This window comes from Idiotropiscis lumnitzeri, chromosome 11 (assembly GCF_059441095.1).
Source record: "Idiotropiscis lumnitzeri isolate Australia: NSW breed Sydney's pygmy pipehorse chromosome 11, RoL_Ilum_1.0, whole genome shotgun sequence".
NCBI classification, from domain to species: domain Eukaryota; kingdom Metazoa; phylum Chordata; class Actinopteri; order Syngnathiformes; family Syngnathidae; genus Idiotropiscis; species Idiotropiscis lumnitzeri.
In genome coordinates, this window is record NC_142401.1 from 7,302,263 (window position 1) to 7,325,659 (window position 23,397).

The 23,397-nt window shown below is 41.2% G+C and overlaps 1 protein-coding gene across 3 annotated transcripts; it reads left to right on the forward strand.

Moving 5' to 3' along the window:
- Nucleotides 1–756: 756 nt before the first annotated feature.
- tfeb (transcription factor EB) lies at nt 757–22,650 on the forward strand. Of its 3 annotated transcripts, none has more exons than XM_088309219.1 (12): nt 757–1,021; nt 9,719–9,790; nt 12,940–13,044; nt 13,172–13,339; nt 13,759–13,857; nt 13,947–14,135; nt 14,789–14,878; nt 17,719–17,836; nt 17,966–18,016; nt 18,382–18,457; nt 18,760–18,907; nt 19,742–22,650. In XM_088309219.1, exons 3-12 carry the CDS (start codon nt 13,015–13,017, stop codon nt 20,315–20,317), a joined length of 1,545 nt encoding a protein of 514 aa, XP_088165345.1. In that variant the 5' UTR covers nt 757–1,021; nt 9,719–9,790; nt 12,940–13,014; the 3' UTR covers nt 20,318–22,650. The 3 variants fall into 3 exon arrangements, with proteins under 3 accessions (XP_088165345.1, XP_088165347.1, XP_088165346.1); XM_088309220.1 differs by lacking the exon at nt 757–1,021 and adding an exon at nt 4,860–7,863; XM_088309221.1 differs by lacking the exon at nt 9,719–9,790.
- Nucleotides 22,651–23,397: the final 747 nt, after the last annotated feature.

Sequence of the window (23,397 nt, forward strand, 5' to 3'; positions counted from 1 at the left end):
CTTGTGGTAACACGTAGTACTGTAAGCACATCTGATTTCCATGATTTTCTTTCCATTTTCCAACAGCTGAACACGCCTAATTGTTATCAGTACATCATGTGCTTTACACATTAGGTACAGCACGGTCTGTTGAATGTAAAACCTTTTTTTTTTTTGCTGAAAAAAGGTCACCGATACATGAATAGCGAATCGTTTTTTATTAACCCTCATTGTAGGACAAGCGCATGAAACACAGCAAGTACACTTATTTGGAAACGTTAGGGATTATTTGGAAAGGACCATAGTTTAGAAAGAACTGTGTAGATACCTGTACATAATTAGAACTGTATCAGTACACCAAAGTCAACATTTGATTCATTCACATACATGTATATCTGTATGCACGCGTGTATTGTTTATATGTATGAAATGACACAAATAAGTGTATTGTATAACCATGACAGATTTCTCGCTGTAAAATGACCACTAAACCAACACCCCATAAACAAAATCAAGCTGATATAAATCATCCTCATCCAGTCCACTGTCATATTTCTATCAGAGCCCATATCAGTTTTTATAAAGAGAAATATCACAGTCTAGATTATATAACATTGGTGGCACCAAAAAGAGCAACTATAAATAAACCGAGTTGGCTCTTTGTTTTCGGTCTAGCTGGATGACCTGTTCCCTCGTTCCGTCAACAACAATCCTCTCGTCACTGTCTAATAATAGCCATTTCCCGCTGCTTGTACGTGCGAACTACATTACCCACAAGCCCGCAAAAACGATGCCATTGGTGACAGCACAGGTGACAGTCGACGCGCGGAGAGGCTGCCACAGCTCGACGGTCACAACATTGCACGCTGCGTAGCAACATGTGGAAGTGGCGAGAAACATATTTTTTTTCCCTGGGGGTTTACTTGATCAAACTCAGCATTTTTTAGTCGTAGAGGTTATTGTTTTTTCCTCCCCGCGGAGTGCACCAGAGAGGTTGTCGCCAAGCGACTCTTAACTGCGTTCTGTCTGACCTTCAGAGCTGGTAAGTGTGACATTTCACCAACACATCACTTTTTAAACAACACCGACACTTGCGTAACTCAAACCAAGTGTATTTCAAGTTAGATTTTAATATTTTATTTAATAGTGGTTTTCGTTTGTGTTTAAACCATTTTTTTCTGTATGATATTCTTGCTTAGAAAAGTCAGACACGTCCAAAAACTTAAATAAGTTCATCAGTTTCATACATTTCATATTAATAAACCGATTTAAAACGTGTCACCATAGCCCATTATTGTAAACATAGATCCAAAGTGTTGAAATGGCCTTTTTGACTCTGCTCTCAATCATGATTTTGTCATTTGAAAATGCACGACTTGCTCCCTCTCATTGGAAGTCAGCCGCTTGCCATTTCTCAGCTGAAGCCAGACCAGTATCAGTAACAACACCTCAGCCTCGGGCTGTGTTGCTATGTATAAACTGTGACTACATAAACTATATTGCCTGCTCAAGTACTTTGGCTTGCGGTAAATTGTGCACGGTGTCAACTGCCAGCATAACTTGTTGAAGGTACCACACAGAACACTAGGTCTCCTCTTTGCCCTCAGACTTTAATCATGAACCATGAGTTTATTATTAGTGGGGATATAATTTGTCATGCCGGTTGCTATCACGGTTACAAAAATGACATGCGATACGTTGTGATTTTTTTGGTGTGATTTAAATAGGAAGAGAGTCTTTTCGTTTACTTTGAATATGATCAAAAACTAATGTCCAGTTATCAGGATGGTTAGTGTGATGTATTCCCATATTATTCCTCAGTGGTCTTAACTTTACCCCCCTTCAACAGCACATATGTGCTGACATAACATCCTGATCTTTGACAGTGTACATCTAAGATTCTTAAGAACACGCTATGGTTTAAACGTCAAGGTGGAAATCTCATTGTTGCACTTTCCGTTCTTGGTCGGTTGCCAAGAAAGAAAAGTCCTCATGGACGTCTATCAGTTGAATACTGGATCAAAAGTGAAGTCGTATGAAAAAAGTGTGTTACAGATTTGACAATGGTGAGTTTGAGTTTTAAACCCGCCAAAATGAATGGATGAGAGTCATAAGGGAATCTGTAATTTACAGTAAATCGTGTTTTACGACTAGTTTCACATGATGCCAGAGGTCAGCTGCGAACTGTGAGGCGTTGTGTTATATTTTTGGTGAGTTATGCATTTTCTGTATTGCATTGTGGCAAAAGGTGAACTGTGACCCTACAAGATTTTAAAACAATTTGTTGTTTCCTGAAGGCTTGCGGGCAAAAGTTGGCATGCACTTGCACAAGAGCTGGTTCACTCTACTTCGAACCTTTTTGTCTCAGGGCACATATAAAACTTCATTCAGATAATATTGTGCTCCTTTTACGGGGACGGAATACGATCTTTTCAAAATATCACTTGCCTCTTTCACTGTTTATTCATCTTGTTTTGTGGGAACTTCCATTCGAGCTCAAAACTGAATGCAAATTAGGTACTAAATGATTGTAATTCCCCAAAGACTATTTTTTTGCTCCAATAGACACCATGCCTTAATTAACATCTGTGTTGTGCACTTAATTAAATAGACTGGATGTCACACTTAATCGACTAATCAATTTAGGGTGGTGCTCTTGGGAAAAAATGTGTTCTTGGGTCCTGTTGTCCTTGCTCTGTATCTCTGTAGAGCCTTCCTGAGGGCAGCAGGTCAAAGAGGTCACTGCCAGGCTGTCCTTATGTTTTTTTTACTCGGCTGAGGAAGCGTGAGGTGTAAATGTAATTCAGGGAGGGGATGTTGCGGCCGATGATCTGCCGTACTGTCTTTACTTCAATCGCATAACATCATAGTGGCAGGACAACGTGTAACTTGACAGTGAATTCACCAGTTGGAGTGTTGATGTTTTCTGCCAATGTTGATGCTATTTGTGTTGCATCTCAAAGTGGACATGGAAAAGGAGGTCTTGGTTCAAAAATGGGGCTGGTTCACTTTTTGTCTTTATACTCGAGGAGCGGTCTCCAAACATCGAGGCGTGGACCGATATTGGTCTCTGGGGAATTTGATACCGGTCCACACAAAGTGACTGAACAAAAAATGTACTTTACATGAAACGGATCTACAGTGCAAAAAAAACCAACAAAAAAAACAAGTATAAAAGCACATAGTTCACACGCTATTTTTAAAATCAGTATATTTTGAACCACAAGCCGTCATTCAGCCAATTTTGTGTCATGACTTGTGAGTGCAAACTTGAGATACAAACATTGTCGAGTGGCAGTGAACTCAATTCAACTCCCTTCCCAATAAGAAGAACCTTGGCAAATATTTAACAACTCATCAAAAAAGAGGCTTCAAGATGTTTGATGCCACTCCCACTGTCAAACTCAATATGAAACAAAGAGAATTACAGAATGCGTATAAAATTCCCACATAGCTTTGACTTGGGATAGCCCACTTAGCTTAATGCTAACGTACAATGCCAAAGGTTGTTGACATGTTAACCATTAGCGTTGATAGTTCTGGTTGGAGAAGCAACAGATCCATGTAGAAACGTAATACAATACTCACAGAATGGCATTCTTAATGCACTACAAAACATGACTAATTACAGCATATTAATGAGTCACTGACAGTACTATGTGTATGACCAATATCATATATTATACTGCCTCCTAGTGGGCAAAACAGGTACACCAGAAGGAACAGCATAATGAATTAAATTGTTGCATAAAATCATGATGCTCCATATATTTTATTTTTTGCCTTCTATTAAATAATGTAATATAAATACAAAATCAGCGGCATTTTTCATTTGAAAATGAAAAGACAATTTTTTTTAATGCATGGTAAAATGGCTGCCCACTGAGATATACTTAATGGCTGGATTTTACTGCTTAACTCATATTACGCAAACACAATATCAATCAGGATGCTGTGTTTCGACGAGTGGGCCTTCATAAAACAAAATATTTTTGTGTTGACTTCCCCCTTTAATAGGCGAGTCATATGTCAAATTTAATTTCATTTTCCTTTTCTTCCTTTGCAACCTCTTCGAATTTCGACTACATTTTCAACTGCGTTCTGCTCGCTCCCTCTCTCTCTTCCAAAACCAGTGCAGCTGACAAAATGGGACAGATGTAGACACAACCTGCACGTAGCGTTGCAAAGTGTGCACAGTGAGATGAGTCAGTGGTTGGTAAACACACTCAACAACATTGCGGTCGCAGTCAGCCAGCTGAGATGTTGACCGATATATTGATGAGCTGCATTAACAGCACCACATCTCTTTCATCTCATTCTCACACCAGTCCGGGCCCGGTACCGGTCTGCGGGGCACGTGGTGCACCCGACTCTGCTGGATCATTGTCAAGCATTGGGTCATAGTGTGACACTTGTAAAGAGCGTACAAAGTAGGGCAAGCATGTGTGCAATGCATGTGGAAAAGTGTGCGCGTGTGAGTGGTCATATTTCAGCCTCATTGGGCTCGTGTTTGCCTTTAAGTGTTGGTGATGGGGCTAATTTTCCTCAAGTAAACAGAAGCATCCGCGCAAACACACAGAGGCCAGCTTGGTCCGATGTACTCGAGTGTGAAAGCGCATCAGGTGTGTGTGAAGACGACTTGATGCGCCATATGGAGAGGGACTGTTTTTCTTTTTCGCTTCGCAACTGAGCGACGAAGCGCCTGCGTGATTTACTGGAATTTACTTAAAAGAAGATGGGGAAAAAGAAAAACACTGAGACTGTCACGTCACGGTGGTTCTTAGAAACCCAGTGGAATGACAGCTTGGCATGTGATATTTGACAAGATGACCCATGATCTGGCAGAGGTGAGTGTGGGTGGGATATGTTGGGGCATGTGCTGAATGTGTGACTCCACTTCCCCATCTGAGCTCATTTCTACTGTCTCATATCCTCTTTTGACTTGCAGACTGTAGCCTCATTCTTACACAACCTGTTTTTTTTTGTTGTTTTTTTTGAGGGAGAGATGTGGTTTGAGTTGCATTGGAGGGACACACACACACACACACACACACCGCAGCTGGCCTGTCGTCTGGGTGAATTGCAGACTGGGGGCGTCTTATTTGTGTTTGTAACTCTTTTTAATTTATTTCGAACAGCACAACAATTGTTAGAAAACTACTTCAACTTACACTGAACTTTATTTTGTTTAAATTCCATATATGCTACCCTGTCACCTCCCGTCTCCTTATTTTAGCGTCGACTACCAGCGGTGGAACCTTCAAAGAAAATCTTTACAGTAGAATCAGCTCATTTGAAAAAGTCCGCTGATGTTTCATGGGTGTGTCTCAGTCCGGAAATACTTGGATAACACTTATCTTACGTCCCAGATTAACTCGAGCAATTTCTCTCACATCGACTGAGATGACACGCCAATGAATATTCATATTCATCGGAAGCCATCACAGAGAATCACACGTAACTTGTCATGTTTCCAAAAAGATTATGTTGTGATGTAATGATGAGCTTTACCGTCACTCTCTGTCTATTATCAAAAAGGTTATCAAACCAAATATCTGGAAATGGTGATCACGCATCACCCGTTAGTAATTCTCAAAACAGTCACCAAGTGAATGAGTGATTCGGTCATTTAAAAAAAAAATGCCTCCTGTCAATTGCAGAAACAGCCATGCTTCAAAAAGCTTTGTATCTGGAATTATCACACACAAATTGTTTCTCAGTGGTTCAAGACGGCTTCACTGTCTTTATATTAAATGTCTATTATCTCGCAAAGCATTTAGGCACAAAGCAGCCGAGAATGACTCGCATTAATTTTGTGTGAGCCTTATCTGGCAACTGATCTCACAAATACCTCCCATTCCATTTCGCTTTGCATGGTGACTCTCAGCCATGCGGAGAGAAATGCTGCAGGGCGGCTTCGCCGGTTCTTGCACATGGTCGCTTTCTGACACAAGCTCATTTGTAGTTCTCCATTTGTTTACATAGCGTTAATAATGGACGCTGGATAGGTTCTGAGTGGAGAAATAGATTTTCTGACAGTGAATATCACGGAGTTTGGCTACTTTCTTGTAATGGGGGTATTCCCTTTTTTATTGTTTGTGTTCTTATTTATTTGTCTCCCTGAAATTTCCGTAAAACCGCCATGAAATTCGAATCGATAACTTTGGTTGATATCACAACAGTTCCCTGTTAATGCGTCATTAAATCCTGACGTTGTGGGTGAAATGGCCCAAGGCAAGAACAGGAGAAACCCATTTCAACCGTGAGCCTTGCAAGTGCCCAAATAGACTTTCAGACTTTTTAACGGAATTTTGTACCCATTCTCCACCCAGCTCAAATGAATTAGATCAGATATTTCCACAGATTCGCAATTGAATCCAGGTCTGGACTTTGACTTAACACCTGGCTACGTTCAGTTCCGAACCACTCCATTGTAGATTTTGCTCTATGTTTAGGATCATTGTCTTGTTAGAAGGTCAACATGCGTGTGTTGGAGTCATTGTCAAAAGCATACAAGACTCTCTTGGTCCGTGATGATTTCTCTCCCTCCACGTTCTTTTTAGGATTGGCTGGTCCTGACAGGAATGTAGGTTTCCCAGCCAATAAACTGAGGACCCGGAGGGGTCCTGCCCCGAGACCAAAATAACCCTGTAAATACACTGCAAGCACTATGAGAACTGGAGCTGGCCCAGCTGATGAATGCTTTGTGTACAAACAAGGCATGTTTGTCTTGTCAGCCGTGTACTGCTGAACCATGCAGGCTATAAATGTTGCTCTTTGTTGCGATAGGCGCCAACCTCTCGCCGAGGGGCACTTTGATACCGATGTTTGTGGGCATTTGTGGAAATGAATACTGTAGGCAGGTTACATGTGGTTTTGTTGGAAACGTTTAATAACACGGGACTCAGCTGGTCATCTTGTGCAACGTAGCAGATGATAAACATTTTTTTTAAGTCTGTTTTGGCATAACGGTACTGTAGTTGCACATCAGACCTGGAGCCGTAGTTTTGGGTTGTCAGGTGTCAGTCGCCCTCTTGTAGTCATGCCACAGTATCTCAATTGGGTTGAGGTTCTCGGGGTTCTCTGTTCAACTTCCGTTATTAGACACACACTTGATGGTGTTTTTTTTTATATCGGCGTTCCTTCCAAACTATTGAAGTTTGCTTTTATCTGCCTGCTCAATTTGTGCCAGGTTGGCCACTTTTAGAAGACAATGCATTTGCGGACAATTTGCCAGACCATGGACTGATGGTACGTCAAGGCTTTCAAAGATCTTTTTTTGTGAGCTTTTCCGGCTTCATGTAAATTATTAATTCATAATTTTAGACATGACGGGAGCTCTTCCGCGTGTGCCATGGTTTGGAATTGCAAACTGTTGCGCGTGTGTTTTAATTGAGCCGCGTTGCTCTAACCAACACCTCCTGTCTTGTCTCATTGACTGGCCTCTAGGTTTGGCTGGCGCCAATGATGTAGACAATGTCAACATCGCATTTTCATGAAGCCAGCGAATGCGCAAACCGGTCACAGACTCATGATTCCGATTGAACGGTTGAAAGTTTCTGCAATAACAACAAAACCAGAAACAACCATAATGAATTCTGTAGACTTGTTCCTCTTGTCGCACTCCAGCTATCAGACTAATTTTGGGGAATAGTAAGAGTGGGAGGAGGAAGCTGAGCCAGTATTTGGAGCGAGGGCTGAGGAAGATGATGAATAGTGACCGTAACTCCTCCAGTTGGAGGAGGAGTGGCACACACACAAGCATTGAACTTCCTTTTGGAAGCCGTCGTTTGTGCGGCTCGGCGAGCAAAGTGTATCTGCCGGCACGTGGAGGAGCAGCTTTCATATGGATGTGTTACTTTTGAGCTAGTTGGAGAGTTGCCGGTAAGAATTCTGCGGTCGACAAGGAAGTTGATTTTGTGCTACTCGTGACTTGAATTGAATTAGACAACAGAAACATGCTTAGATAGGACAATTTGATGTGTTAGTTCGTCGTCTCAAGAATATCACTTGAATACAATTGCCGTCTGAGAGCATTATATATTTTTAGTTTGTTGCGCTCAAATGCGTATTATTAACATTTTAATTTTTTTTTGGGGGGGGGGGCGCAGCAGGTTGTATATCTTATGATCTGAGTGCGAATACCTGTTGTACAAAGTGTTCGCAAAAATAATTTTTTGTCCAACCAGTTTGGTTAGGCACGATGAATAGTTGCTTTCCTTTTTTAAATTAGACAAGATTCCATTTAACTCGAAAACTCGTTTTAAAAAGCAAAGAAAACACCAACCTTACCTGTTTTAAAAGTTATACTGTGAAAAGTTCCGCTCATGATTTTAGGCTGGAGGGGGGGGGGACGAGTATAAAAACTTTGCTTGTTTTCCTGTGTTGTCTGTAGAGGAAGTTACTTCAACTCTGACAAAAAAAGTAGGAGTTGTGATAACCGAAGGGAAGAAAAGGGAAGTGATGCACTGTGTTTTGATGATGATCATCATCTTTGTCTTTCCTGTGCTTTAGTGGGACCTAATGTTTACACATTCACTTGAAGTGGACTAAATATAGACTTTTGTTTTGCATTGTGACAGTATGATTCGCCGATGTTGGCAGGTAACTGCTACTTAATTACCGTCACAAAGTTGGTTACTTAACATAATTCAAGCGACAGCGTGTAACTCTCTGTGATGTTTGGCAGCTGCTTTCACTGCAGTCATTTTGCAACATGATCAAATGTGCACGGAGCCACGTTTTACGCTGAACCCAAGTCCATTTGAACATCAGTGGATACTCAATTTAAAACCGTGCTCTGTCGATTTCGTGCTTGCCCTGTTAAGAGTCGTCAAGTGTTGTTCTGCGGGTTGTGCACCTGTTACAGTACGTTCCCCATTTGAACTTGTCACTCATTCACATTCGCTTTTGCCAATCGCTGCTCTTGCTTCTGCTCTACTCTCCTTTAATTAACACTCAAAGCTTACGTAATGTCAGCATTTTTGAGAGAGGGCAGCAAAACAGAGAATTGGTTCGCTCACAAAAGCTGGTATCAAAGGGATTTCCTAAATACCATATAAGAATATAAAGTTGTTGCTCCCTTTGAGTAAGTTAATATTGTGTTTGTGGAATATTGAATCGAGCAGCAAAATCCACCCATTTTTATCCATCTCAGTGGGCAGCCATTTTGCCACTTGCCATCAACTGAAAATGACATCACAGTTGCTCAGGGTTTAGGTAACGTTTAATCGTAGCTCAGCTTGCAAACGTCACATGACCAATCTCAGAAAATTGGTGAGCAGGCTTGGTGTTCAAGTCAATATTCCACAAACACAATATTCATCAGAATATCGTGTTTATGCTAATGGAGCAGCAAATAACACATTGTTGGAAAATAATAAAATAAAATTAATGGTCTCAGTGAGCTATGGGCTTTAATGTCCGAGCCACTGTGATATTTTTCAAATGATGCCGAACTGTGGCATCTTTTTTCCTTTCTGGACATGGATTTGTCACCTTTGCTTCTCAGCGGATCTTAAATTAGGCATCCTGCAACTTGAGTGTCAATTTTGGAAAACATTGGGTTGACTGCAATATATTGGCCTAATTCTCTTTGACGGGGGAGATACAGTCACTGTCCCACAAAACAACATATTTGCCATTTTATAACCAAGCATCTTTTTTTGTCCTTTTGTCTCTTTGTTCTTGTTTCATCCCATCAACACTCCCCTCCATGATCGGCATCCTCATGCTCCAGCTTCCAGACATGTAATCAGCAGCAGAAGCAGCGCGTATTCCTGATTGCACTCAATTTTTCCTCTCAAACAAGGTAAATATATCTGCAGATCAATTCTAACAAACCTCCCATTCTGGCAGTCATTCTTTTGTAGCACCCGCATGTTCCCTATGCTGACAATCCCCCATACCTTTAAATAATGACTTCACATTTAAGATCAAGTCCCATGAGTGGATACCCACAGAATATCGGGAAGCTGTGTGTCCGTCTGTCTTCGTGCAGAATGTTCAGTGTGCTCTTGTCACCATGGGCTATGGCTGTTTGTGTTTGAGAGGTCATATTTGCCATGCCAGCCGAGTCACGTAATCTTTCCCAAACAGAACCTGTAACTGACGACACTTTGTCTTCATGCCTATAGGCTCACCTCAAACCACACACAAACACCGACACGTGCGCGACCCTAAGGCAAGAAAAGTGTATGTTTCAAAGGAAAGTTGCGACGTGTGTATGAAAGGGAGAACAGAGAAAGCACGCGTGTTATTTTATTATGCGTGTGTACGTGTGCATGCGGTGAGGTTGATTGACTGCAATGTTACATTTGTCTTTTTGAGAGGGTCCACCTTTGTACGTGTTAGTGTCTAATATACGCTATTTATTCATTTATTTACCCTGGTGCCTTTGGCTGCTTAAAGACCTTCTTTGGCATAGCAAAGGTCTAAAAATACCCTCGCATATTAACACCATATCTGTGAACACGAGTGCTATGGCCCCACACTGCCCCCAAGTGTGTGTCCATGCGCACTTTTCAAATATGTCCTTTGTATTGGTTTGATGGAAGAAAAGCACTCTTTGGAATATGTCAATGGTTTTAATAGTGTTGATGGTCTGCACACCTCCGTAGCGTTGACCCCTGTGCCCAACTTCCTCCCTTCCGTGTCTTCCCACTGGCACTGAGTGTTTGAAGTGCTGGGCCTTGTGACATCACAGCGTCGGACACAATGGTCCTGCTGTCCCCGCACTGCGTCACAGATGCCTGCTTCCCCCGGTGGATGCTTGGCAATGGGAGGGCCAGTGTGGGATGTTATACTGCCTGGTAGCCGTGTGTCACCATATGAGAGCAGGAAGTGATAGCCCACTTGCATGTGTGTGTGTGTTAAACTTACATATCATGGCTTAGTCAGTGCTGGAAGTCACACACGAGTTACATAATGTGTGTTGGACAGAAGATGGATTTCCCTTGGGCTGCTTTTCCTCTCCTGCCTAATTGTTTGTCTTTGTCTTGTTATCCTGTTATTCAGTTTCATTGTGCAAATCAATTACAAACAAACAGACAGCAGGACTGTGGAATGTAAATGTTGTCATCATGATATCACCTTTTGGGAGCTGTCGCGGTGTTAAAAGTCACAATTGATTTGCGACAAACTGGTACACAACTATTTCATGCATTTAAATGAAATTACTAGAATATATTCTCACGTATCAAATGAAATATGCTTGTTGTTGTGTAGATATAATGATGTATTATTATATTTGTTTATTTTATATATATATATATATATATATATTAACTCTCTATATATATTCAAACACATAAAAAGTACATTGGAAAATTTGAGATATTTTTACAATTTTATATATCTAATATTTTTAATTAAATTGTTTCCATTTTTTTAATTTTATATATATATATTTATAGATATAAAATTATTTATTCTATAATATCATTTTATATATAATTCTCTCTCTCTCTCTACATATATATATATATACATATACACATATATATATATATATATATATATATATATATATATATATATATATATGTATGTACTTTTTATGTGTTCGAATGTAAGTGTTTCAATTTCTGCACGGGTGTTTCTTTTTCATGTGGGCGATCCGACAGGCACAAAGCGGGCAGTGTTTGCCCCCTCTGGTGCTGAAAAGTACACTTTGGACAACAGGCAGCTTCAGCCTTTCTCAATAGGAGCAGCCATTCTTATTGTACCTCATGCACAATGACCTTTTTTCTCTCTCTTTGTCTCGATCCCCTCTGTGGTTCTCCTCTTCGTGACCATGAACGTCCAATGTCTGAGTCTGGCTCTGATTGGTGGTGTCGAACCTCATGTGACTGCTTCTGTGGCTGTCAAAACGACACAGATGCAAGGAAAACGAAGCAGAAACCATCAGTCACTTCCCAGAATTCTGTTTGTTGACTCCAGCCGAGCTTAGTCATGCAGGGAAATGAACACATGTCATTGCAGAAGGGGAACTGGGAGTCCCCACTGAATGTGTGTATCTGCATGTTGCAAGACGGTGTGCGTGAGAGAAAACAGAAGGAGGTGCTGTAAAGAGGTCAGGGTGTTCCCCATTACCCCTTTGCTCACAAGACCAGAGTCAGCATGTATTGCAATACTTGTTTTAGCAACCCCAGTGCCCACGATCACGGTCAGCATCTTTTTGAAATGTGTTTGTTTTCATATTGGAGAAATTATCTATCCATCCATCCACTTTTTATTGCAGGAGTGGGATTACAACCTTAATTGAACACCAGCTCATCACAGGGAACATACTCTATGGATAGAAAAACAACATCACACTCACATTTATGAGCGTGAGAACATGCAAGAGCTGATATTTGAGCCCAGAAAATTAGAATTGTGAGAGACGCATAAAGTGCAGCGTTGCTCGGGAAATGATTAATCATGTTGGCGGAAAAAAAAGGAAGCGAAACTTTCTACAAGATATTGCTCATACCCGATGCCACGTGATTTGCTGGGCCCCATCTAAGTTTGACTAACGCTTTTTTCCTCAAATAAAGTGGCTTGGAATCATTGTTATATTTGGTACGATAATCACAATAATTCCATTGACATCTCTTGCACCTTTGGGTTTTTTTTTTCAGTGTACCTTTTTCCCCTGAAATAGTGACCAAGAGTGTCTATTCACTTTGAGATTTGTTGAAGAAGACATTTTGACCTGCTTAAATAATGAAAAGCAATGCTATTTTTTTTTCCTACTGTTTGTTGCGTGTTTTTTTTTTTTTGATTAGTTAAGTTTAAACATATGGGGAGCCAGGTCAAAAGAATAAAGCTGTATTTATTTTTTGTGTGTGTGTGCTTCTTGGGGATATTACAGATTGCACTGTGCCACCATTGCCTTTTTATTCTTATACGGCTGCATTAGAAACGACCCGAATTAGGTTGCTCGTATTAATATTTCCCCGCCGCATTCCCTCACAGCTTCCTCTACCTCTCGGACTGGACTGCGGTGCGTTGACTTCGTCTCGCCCTCCCCTGCCCCCTCGCCCCCCAGCAATGGCCTCACGCATTGGTCTGCGTATGCAGGTAAAAGACACGAGTGTTCGTCACCTCTTATTTTTGTCCACATTTTAGAAAATAGAAGGCAAGCAGAAACAAACGCATCACCTGAATTGTTTTCGAGCTCACTGATCGAACATATTTACTTCCTCAGCTGATGCGAGACCAGCTGCAGCAGGAGGAGCAGCGTGAGCGGCAACAGCAGCAAAATGCAGCCCTGCAGTACATGCAGCAACGCATGGCTGGGCCACCTGCCCCCACTGCAGCCATTAGCGCTCCCCAGAACTACCAAAGCATGCAGGTGCCCGTGGAGGTTCTTAAGGTCAGTAGAATAGCTGCATAACATTGGATATCACTTGATCACGTCACGCTCCGATTAATATAGCCCTTTAAAATCAAAACGAACAAACACACAAAAAAAAAAAATGGCTTTTTTGCTAGCCAGCCACAATGTGTGTTCATAATTGACTATTTTCTTTGTATTGTTGGGAGGACGTTTTACTGAATTCTTAGTCTCTTATATTCTGTCTGATGACTAATATGCTTTATAACCCCAAATTGGCCTCTCATTGCGAAAATTAATACCAATAAACTTTACACATCTTGCAAGAAGCCACTGATTTGGTTCAAGGTGTGCCACTCGCTTTCTATTCATCATCTTGTTCCCCTGTAGGGATGTATTTCGAATATGATAATCCAATCAAAATAAAAACTCGAGTTGTGCTTTTCTTTTTAACGCAGGTGCAAACCCACCTTGAGAATCCGACAGACTACCACATCCGTCAGTCTCGGAGGCAGCAGGTGAAAGAGTACCTCTCCACTACCTTTGCCACCAAACAGGTATCTGTCGATCATCATCCTTTATCAATACTATTACACTCCTCAATAGGAAGTTGCTCATCTGCTCTTTTTGTCCTCTCTGCCTCGAGATGGTTCACGCCGTAGCAGGCCCAATGCCGCCATCTCCCCCTGCAGCCATCGGGCCCACAGGAGGTTCCGCGTCGCTACCCCCGCCCCTCCACTCTCCGCACCGACGCACCGAGCAGCTCATGACTGGCAATAGTGCGCCCAATAGCCCGATGGCCATGCTCAACATCGGATCCAGCCATGAGCAAGAGGTAGGCGGCCTGGAAACATTTTGTTGTCGGTCATGTCAAATAGTGTTGGTTACAAAAACCGCAGCGAACGAATATCCCTGAAATATGACCTTATTGCATACATATAACATTATGAGGATTGAATATTGTCCCCATTATCGTCACATTTTATGAAGCGTCGTCATGATTTAATTGGCCTTTGGTAAGCTGAAGCGGCGTTGGAAAAGCCATTTGTGTCGTGCGCACAGTAGGTGAATAAATGTGTTGACTAACTGACGCTGGCTTTCATTACAGTTTAAACGCTCCATTATGGCCTTGTCGCAGCAATTACGACTTAACAAGTGACAGACAAACAGTTTACGATGCCAAGGCCCTTTGAACATGGCAGACTTTGACCAAAATCTCTATCAGCGCAGCTCTCAGCTTCGGTTTTGTCAGTATTCCCGAGAGGAAAATAGTCTAAGCAGTTAGCCTCCATGGAGAAGTCATCTTTTAATTCGGCTCTCGACTGAAACATGCGCCTGCAGGTGAGTTCACCTGAAGAACTCGAAATGTACCGGTGTCAGGGTCTTCGGTTGTGAGAGGATTTTGAGTGCACAAAATGTGGCGCCGGTGCATGACTTGTTTTAAAGTTCGATGTTATTGCTTACGTTAATACTCCCATGTTTTTTCAGATGGATGAGGTCATTGATGACATCATCAGCATGCAGTCCAGTTACGATGATGTCCAGGCCTACATAGACCCCGTCCAGATGCCCAACACAGTAAGTCGGGCCAAAATGAGCAAGTGAATAATGATTCTGAACGACGTTATATGGACAAAAATCATTTTTTATCAATTTATGAATCAATTAGTGCAGAGTTCACCTACGCCGATTAGGTTTCTCCAAATTTTCATTTTCATTCTTCAGCTCTCATTGAATTATTGGAAATGTCTTTCCTTCTGGATAAATGGACAAAATTTCCCAAAGACACACTCCAGCATTTATAGATTTATAGCTTCCATTTTGACGTCCTGTGTGTTTATAATCAGATTTAAAATTTAGAATTAATTACAATTCAAATATAATGATTACAAATTACCACACACTAACGGCGAATTAATTTATTCCTAAAATATATTTTCATATTCATAATTTTGTCCCATGGGATGATCCATCCAGGATTTTTATTTATTCATTTTTACAACTAGTTAAACAAAAATTACCACTTGGTACATAGTTTTATGCAATTAATAATAAGTTTAAAATTACAAAAAAATATTTTGTCATTACAATTTAAATTTAATTATGTTTTTATTTATTTATTTATTTATTTTTTTATGTCCTGACCCTATCAACGTTCTGTGATGTCACAGGCATTTTCTTGCGTAAACACAGAATGGTTGCATTGATTTGAACATGCTGAGCAAGGTTATACACGCTAACAAAAAACATGTCAATTGAAGACTGGGGCGGGGGGGGGGGGGCAAAGTAAGAATTAACAATTAAACTGCCAGCAGTTAGAGTTCAACTTGTTTACAAGGTATTTGGAAAACGGGAGGAGGCGGAGGCGGAGGCGGAGGAGGAGGAGGAGGAGGAGGAGGGGGACGAGAGTAAGGGGATGAGGGCAATTTGTGCAAAGGGAAAACAGGCTGAAAGTCCAGTTAGGGGAAAGTTCACTCTTGGTTGGTGGTAGGAAGAGGAGTATCTAGACGAAAATTGGATCAGTACTGCTGAGGTAGTGTCCCGACACAGTCTGCCCTGGAGCGAGGAGGGAGGAACCCTCCGACCTTGCTGGGGGTTTAGAGGATGAAGGAGACGAGTACGACATACGCCATTGTGGAAGTTATTGAAGGAGAAGAAATTCAGTTGGTAAGATAACGTCTAATTTTAACTGTTGTGATCGTTGTTGGTGGAGTTTGTTGGTGCTCGGGGAAAGACTTTCGAGACCAACGTGGTGCCATCTTTAACGACCAGCCTCAGGCGGCTGATTACGTCCATAGAGTGTGGGGGTGGAAAGCATTCTCAAATTGTCGCTCTGTGCGATACATGGCATATATGTTGTTTGATTTAATCTCACCATGGTGTATCGGTTGTATAAATGACCTTTCAGCTTGATTGGTTCAATCCTAGCCAGCGCATTTGTCTGCACACATTTGTGTGTCAACAGTTAATCCAACATCACAGTAATAGATTGATTAGATTAGGACGTTGATCAACACAGACGCATCCTGTGTGAAAGCCATGCACTCAATGAACTGCTGGAATGAGATAGATTACGCAAGAATATTCCTGTGTCTTATATGTGCGTGCACTAAAATACACTTTTCTTTTATTCTCAACTGACAAACCAATGAATCAACTTCACCTGCTAATCCTGATGGGGATTAAAGAGGCATACTCCTGGAATTCTTGGAATCTTAAAGTTTAGCAAGAGCCAGGAAAACCACCGAAAATCAGGGATTTACGCTGGGGTGGATATTAGAGTGTGTTTAATTGTGTACATTGAGCCACACATTAATTTTCTTTTGGAATATGGGGTTCAATAAATCAAGAGAGTTTTATCTGAAAAAGAAGTTGCAATGCAAACCTGTTCATGTACAATTTAAGAAACTTAATTTTATTATTTGTATTTCACAACATGCAATTTGCATACAGAGGAATGTGTTTGTTCATATATGCCTGTGTGTGTGTGCGCGTGTGTGTGTGTGTGTGCATTCATGGCTCCATGTGATGTTTTGATGTCCGAGCTTGCACAGTAGCCATCAGATAAGGTATCACTTCCTTTTGACATCTTTATCTTTCGCTCCTCATTAGCGAGTGCCCCATTTGCCCTCACGCCGGAGAGCAAAACACAATAGAAAGCAAGATATGTAGAGTTAAATCAATAACTAAATCGATTAAAACAAAATCTGCTCTTTTAGTAGCTAAATCACACCTCTCAATGTTACCGTTGAAATGCAACCTTTATGACTGTTTAGCGAGGGCGAGAATAAAGCCATAGAGACCGATAAGCTCCTGGCCTGAGGAGGACAGTCAATCATTGCTGCATGCTTGTCAGGTCGTCCTTAGGTGTGATATTATTGCATTTTCCTTAGTTATCTGGTCTTTACAGAACACTAAACACGGACACTGATTTCATAAAGGGATTTAAGCGGGGATGTGAGGCCGTAAACGAGTCTTCTCCGACCCATAGAAAAATAATCTCAAGTATGGCCGTTTGACCCATGTTTTACTTTGCAATTTTTATGATTGACGTTGCATTTCGGAAGGAGTTCTGCCATTATGTGGTTTATAGTATTAAGCTGCGTTTCTCTTTAATAGGCCTATGTACGTATTTTGAATTGGAAATAAATCTCATGGGGAAAAAATGGCGGGAAAAGTAGCATTTCATATTTCTGCCTGTATTCGGTAATCGTAGGCGATTTTTTTTTTTTCTTCTTTTTTTTAGCATACCCTGAAAACATACGAATGTGCTACGACACACCGGTTGGGTCGCTGCACTTGGACACTTTCATTTATATCCAATAGATGTTCTGATTTCGTTCATGTTTTCATTCCTCAGCTGTGTCAAAACTTCACTCTCTTAAGGCCACGTTTGCATTTCCTTGCCTCGTCCCCAGCTCCCGCTGTCCAGCAGCCACCTGGATGTGTACACAGGTCCAGGGATGAAGGGGCCGGCCATTGCAATGACCAGCAACTCCTGTCCGGCCAACTTGACCATCAAACGAGAAATTTCAGGTGCGACCATTTTGCATGCATGCTGATGATGAGAAATGATTTGATTAAAACACTCAACCCACATCAAATGTCTAATTGGTGTTTGTGTGAGCCATGCGTTGATGACTTTTTGTTATTGCAAAGAAACAGAAGCCCGTGCCCTGGCCAAGGAGAGACAAAAGAAAGACAACCACAATCTCAGTAAGTCTTTGCCGCTTTCAGCACGCAGTTTTGCTCCAAACTTAATGATTTGGTTTCTCTGTGCATTGCATAATCTTATTCCAGGGCAACACACACACACACGCACACAACTATAACCTTCTACAGTTTTATATCCCATTTTGCTGATTTAGCAGGCACAGTGCAATGAGTGGGTGATTGAATTACCTGTAAATTTTTTTGCTTCTCTGGCACTGAAGTACACTTAATTGCCCATGATTACGTGAGCTCGTGTGAATGCGAGCGAGGGAGTGTCCGCGTGCGAGTGTAACTTTTGCCACATGATCCTTTCTTTTCTCCATTGTGTCTTTTCATTCATCCTCCTTCTTTTGTTCATTTATTTGAAGTTGAAAGAAGGCGGCGGTTCAACATCAATGATCGGATTAAAGAGCTTGGCACAATGATTCCCAAAACCAATGATCTGTAAGTACTATTTGCTATATTGTTTTTTTTTTTCGTGTGTGTGTGTGTGTGTGTTTAGAATGTTAATGTGTTTACCCTCCGGATAAACACACTAACATAGTTAGAAAATTAGAAGGCCAAATTTGGCCAGTAAGTAAGGCTGTTTCTCTTTAAGGTAATCAGATAATGTTTGGGGGTTAAGTCAATTAAATATTCTTATCATTTTCCAGTTGGTTACTTGAAGAGATAAAACACGTTTCAGGCACTTTACAGTTTCACTGATAGCCATGTCAACATTTCCTTTGCCTTTATGCTTTGCATAGCGATGTTCGCTGGAACAAGGGCACCATCCTGAGAGCGTCTGTGGATTACATCAAACGTATGCAGAAGGATGTTCAGAGGACCAGAGATGTGGAGACTAATTTTAGAAGGATGGAAATGGCCAACAAACAGTTGATGCTTCGCATTCAGGTAATTTCGCAAGTACGCCTGTCATAAACAGTTAAGCCCAATAATTGAAGAATTGAAAAAAAAAAAAATCAGCATTGCTCAGGCCTGAGCTGATTTTTGAACCGAGAGCATCGAAATGTGTCATTAACGACACAGTAAGAAAATTTTAATGCCGCAGGGCAAAATCGCATGTTGTACTGTTCTGAAAATTATTGACTCCAACTCATGACGTTTGCTTCATCAGTGAAGTATAATGACGGGCACGTCAATTAAATTCTCTTCCACGAGATGACTGAAGGTAACATTAGCTTGTGCCTCCGCCTGTTGACATTCCAACAACAGCATCGCTTTGTGTTGAACTAGCGATGAGAAAATGAAGCTTTGAATTTGCTTCGTGAATCAGTTGTTTTATTTCTTTTACTCCTCTAGATGGCACTGTTGGTTTAAATAAAAGGGTTTGAGAAATGGGCATGGCGGTTTACTTTCAGCCGAATGTTGAACAGAGTCAAAAAAAATGATAGCAACTGCTTCATGAAGCAAACGTGAAGCTTCATTTTCCCCATCACAATCTTCAACTAAATACGTCCAATTCTCTCACTGAGTAATTTGTAAGTAACAATTATTTCAATAGACAGTGTTTTTTGTGACATTTTTTGAGATGGTTGGGAAACACTGCTTTGACTGTAGTGACTTTAGATTATGTTGTTTATCAGGGAATGAGTGATTTTCTAAATTTTTTGTCTTTAACATTTTTTGCTGCGCAAATGTGGCCGGTATATGAATCATTTTGGCCCTAACTGTATGTTCATCCACCTCCATACAATAGTCTTACATTGAAAATGTTGTCGTTAACAGGAACTGGAAATGCAGGCTCATCTTCATGGCCTACCCAGCAACTCTCCATCCGGCCTGAACCCGGTCGACGTGATGGCCCCATATATAAAACAAGAGACCAGCCCAGAGGAGAACCTTTCCCACACTCAGACACAAGCTCCCCATCACCGCCTCACCCAAAGTCAGGCTCCGCCCCAACCCCAGCAGCATCATTTCCTCCCGCAGACCCACCTGCACCCTCAAAGCCAGGCTCAGCCTCAGCCTCAGCAACCCCGGCAGCTGACCATGCTCCCACAGCACCTCCAGCCCCAGCCGCCCATCCAGTACCCCGCCGTAGGCAGCTCCCAGCCCTTTGACTTTGCTCAGTCGCTGGACATGTGCGACGGGATGCAGGCCTTCTCAGACGGCATGTCTGGGCTGGGCGATCTGGGAGGACTGGATATGCAAAACCGTAGAAGCGATATGGGTTTCCTCATGATGGATGAGGCGTTGTCCCCCATCGGCGGCGACCCTCTGCTCTCCACTATGTCCCCGGAGGCCTCTGTCGACTCCAGTCGCAGATCCAGCTTCAGCATAGAGGACGGTGACATACTCTAGGCACATGCATGCAAACACACGTACACACTCCTGCAAGCACACACTTTGAGAAAAAAAAAAAAAAAAAGATGAAGAGCATAAAAAGGAAATCATCACAATGACTGGAAGCCATTAAGCAGCAGAGTCCTACAATGCATCTGATAAATATCCAAACTCATACCTGGCACTGCTCTGACAAACGCAACACTTAACAGCAACGGAAAAACAGGAGGCTGAGGATCTTGTAACTTTCGAAAGAACATTTTCAAGGAGTCAACAAATACTGAGGTCTGAGAGTTCGTAAAACGGCGTATCGTTTTCATGAAGGTGGTGGTCATTTTTTAGTCATAGGACGAAAACCTTGTACATTATTCCATTTTCCGCATCACCGTAAATGATTACATGATACTAAATCAAATACAGAACGAGCAGCTTCATGATCCTGTGTCGACAGTGATGCTGCTCGTTCTCGTTTTTGTTTCGGTGTATCTGTAATTGCACATTCTGTCGTCACCATGAGCACTATGTGGTTGATGTCAGCCAGACGCCATCGCTAGCATGCTAAGCTTAGCATGTCCTTAAAGTGGCCACGTTGACATGCACATAATGGGCTTTTTACGGGTGTGATTTTTTTCTAATCCTCACTCTCGGTGTACTCCGCATCCTCAACTCACACCGCCAGTGCCTCTTTCTATGCATCCTCTTTTCTGTCAGTGTGTTTATTGCCCTTTAAAACCCATGTCATCCATTGATCATAATACTCAGGTACTGTAACGGAATACACAAACAGGGTCAATTTAAATAAGTGCTGATGGGATCTTGAACAAGGCCCATGACTTGAGCCGCCTTTTAAGGCCAGAGTTCATGTCAAAAGTTGAGCCTGTCAACTTCTCTTTCCAGTGGTAGAGGCCCACGTTGCTTTTAATCCTGCACATATTGCAGCATGGATCACATTTGGTTCACGCAAAAATGTGTTCACTAAACGCAGATGCAAAATCGGGCCGATTACGATACCGATCATATCTATTCGCTCCACATTTTAGAGGTTTTCACTCATTTAAAAATCGTTTCAAATTGCAGAAAATACACAAACACACACACATATATATATATATATATATATATATATATATACATATATATATATATATATATATATATATATATATACTTTTTGGTCCATGTTGTCATGGCAGTCTGAGCGTAATGGCATTATAGATGGTAAAGAAATCTTGTGATATTTAATTTTTCGTTATAAGTAGGGATGGGCATTTGACTACATTTCCTTGATTGACGACGGAAAATAACGCTTAATTAATCGACTGTTCTTTTTTGGGTTGGGAGAAATTCTCTGTGAATGTTCAGAACTCCTGTTTGCATGGCACCATAATGTCATGTTGTTCCCAAGACCACAAAGCAGTTGTGACTGAATCAACAGCGCCTCTGCTGGTTGTCGTCAAGTAGTGCACGCTAATATTGTCTCAAATGCTTCAGAACGCAACTCTTCAACAATCAATCCCACACAATCGACCAAATTCTTAATCATTTTCACTTTATCGATATGTAATTATGCCCATCCCTAATTATAAGTTTTCTTTATTCAAGTTTGTTTTATTTCCCAAAGCACTGGAAACTATATTTTTATTTTTGACTTTGTACAAAAACGATTATTGTTATTTTGCTGTTTTATGCCACTAAGCAGCTTTTACGTATTTTGTTTTTGTGCTTTTTATGCATTTTAAAAAAAATTTTCTAAACAATCCTTTCCACCTCCTTTTAAAGCCAGTTAAAGCCACGCATGTGTTACTTGAGATGGAGCAAAGAGCCATTTGGGAACTTTTACTGACCTGGAAAATTTGTATATCTTGATACCTTATTTTCTTTCTTTTTGTATATAAAGCATAATTGGGCTTTTTATTTTTGTCATTGTTATGTTTTGAAGCCAAATAGTAGATGAAAGGTGATTCTTTGATCTAATTGAATTCAAATTTCTCACATTGTGAATGTAAACTTCACCAGCGTGCCTGGTTAGCGGGAAGTCAGTTTTTGCTGTGCCTTTTCCATTTCTTTGTAATTGTGGTTTCCATGGAAACTGGAAGACTGACTTCACCTCAACTCTGTGCTGCAGAGTTATCAGTGCCTGACCATGTTTGTTTCTTTTTTTTTTCCCTCCACCAGAGTTGTGCCTTTTCCCATTTCAACCACAGTTTGACTGTTGTTGACAACCTTGCCAACACTCCAAAGATTCGCTCGGAACACCTCCACTATTCCACTCGAGGGTTCTCTGCAGCGCAGCGTACACAGGGGACATGTCCTGATTTGAAATAAGTTATAAAATGTTTTATCACAATTCATTCAATTGCTTCAAGTGTTTTGTTTGTAGGGTGACATAGTATCTTCTCAACTCATTCAATACCATTGACGGCTAAATACGTCTTTTTTTTTTTACTCAGTTGGTAGTGAATGAGTTAAATTATCTTCTTACCGGTCTAAGATAATTTCTTCTTATTACTTTTGGCTCTATCTCCGGCCAAACGTTAATTGCTGCCCTGGCAGGGCGGTGGTGTGAGCCTGTTAGCCGAGGGGGAAAGTAGTAATGGAGTAATGCCTACCTATGGATTCTAAAAAAAACTTTAGCATTGCTTAAAGCCAGGAAACAATATTACAATGCTTTCCACCTTTCTTCAGCTGGCGTTAATTGAGCTGCAATGGGGAAAAAAACCAAAACCAGCTCATGTGCATAAAAAATGGATAGATTTGTTGAATGCAGTCTTAAAAACGCATTAAACCGCTGAGTTTTTTGCAGTGGGAGGATCATAGTGCTGACATCATTTTTTACAAGTCCTATAAACATAAGTTCCAATGTGCAGCCCAATCAAGTGTCCCTTTAATGAAAAGCTACACATCGCGTCGTGTACTTTATGTGACATATGTCAGTTTCCAGTAATAGAAAAGCAGTGCAGTACGGAGGTTTTCTCAGTTTAAAGTTGATTATAATGTGACTGTTCGTGTGCTGGTCTCCAGTCAAAGGTAAGACACTGACTCAAGTTCTCCTTTTAAAAAAGTGGATATCAATAAAGTGGCCTTGCCAAATAATAAGT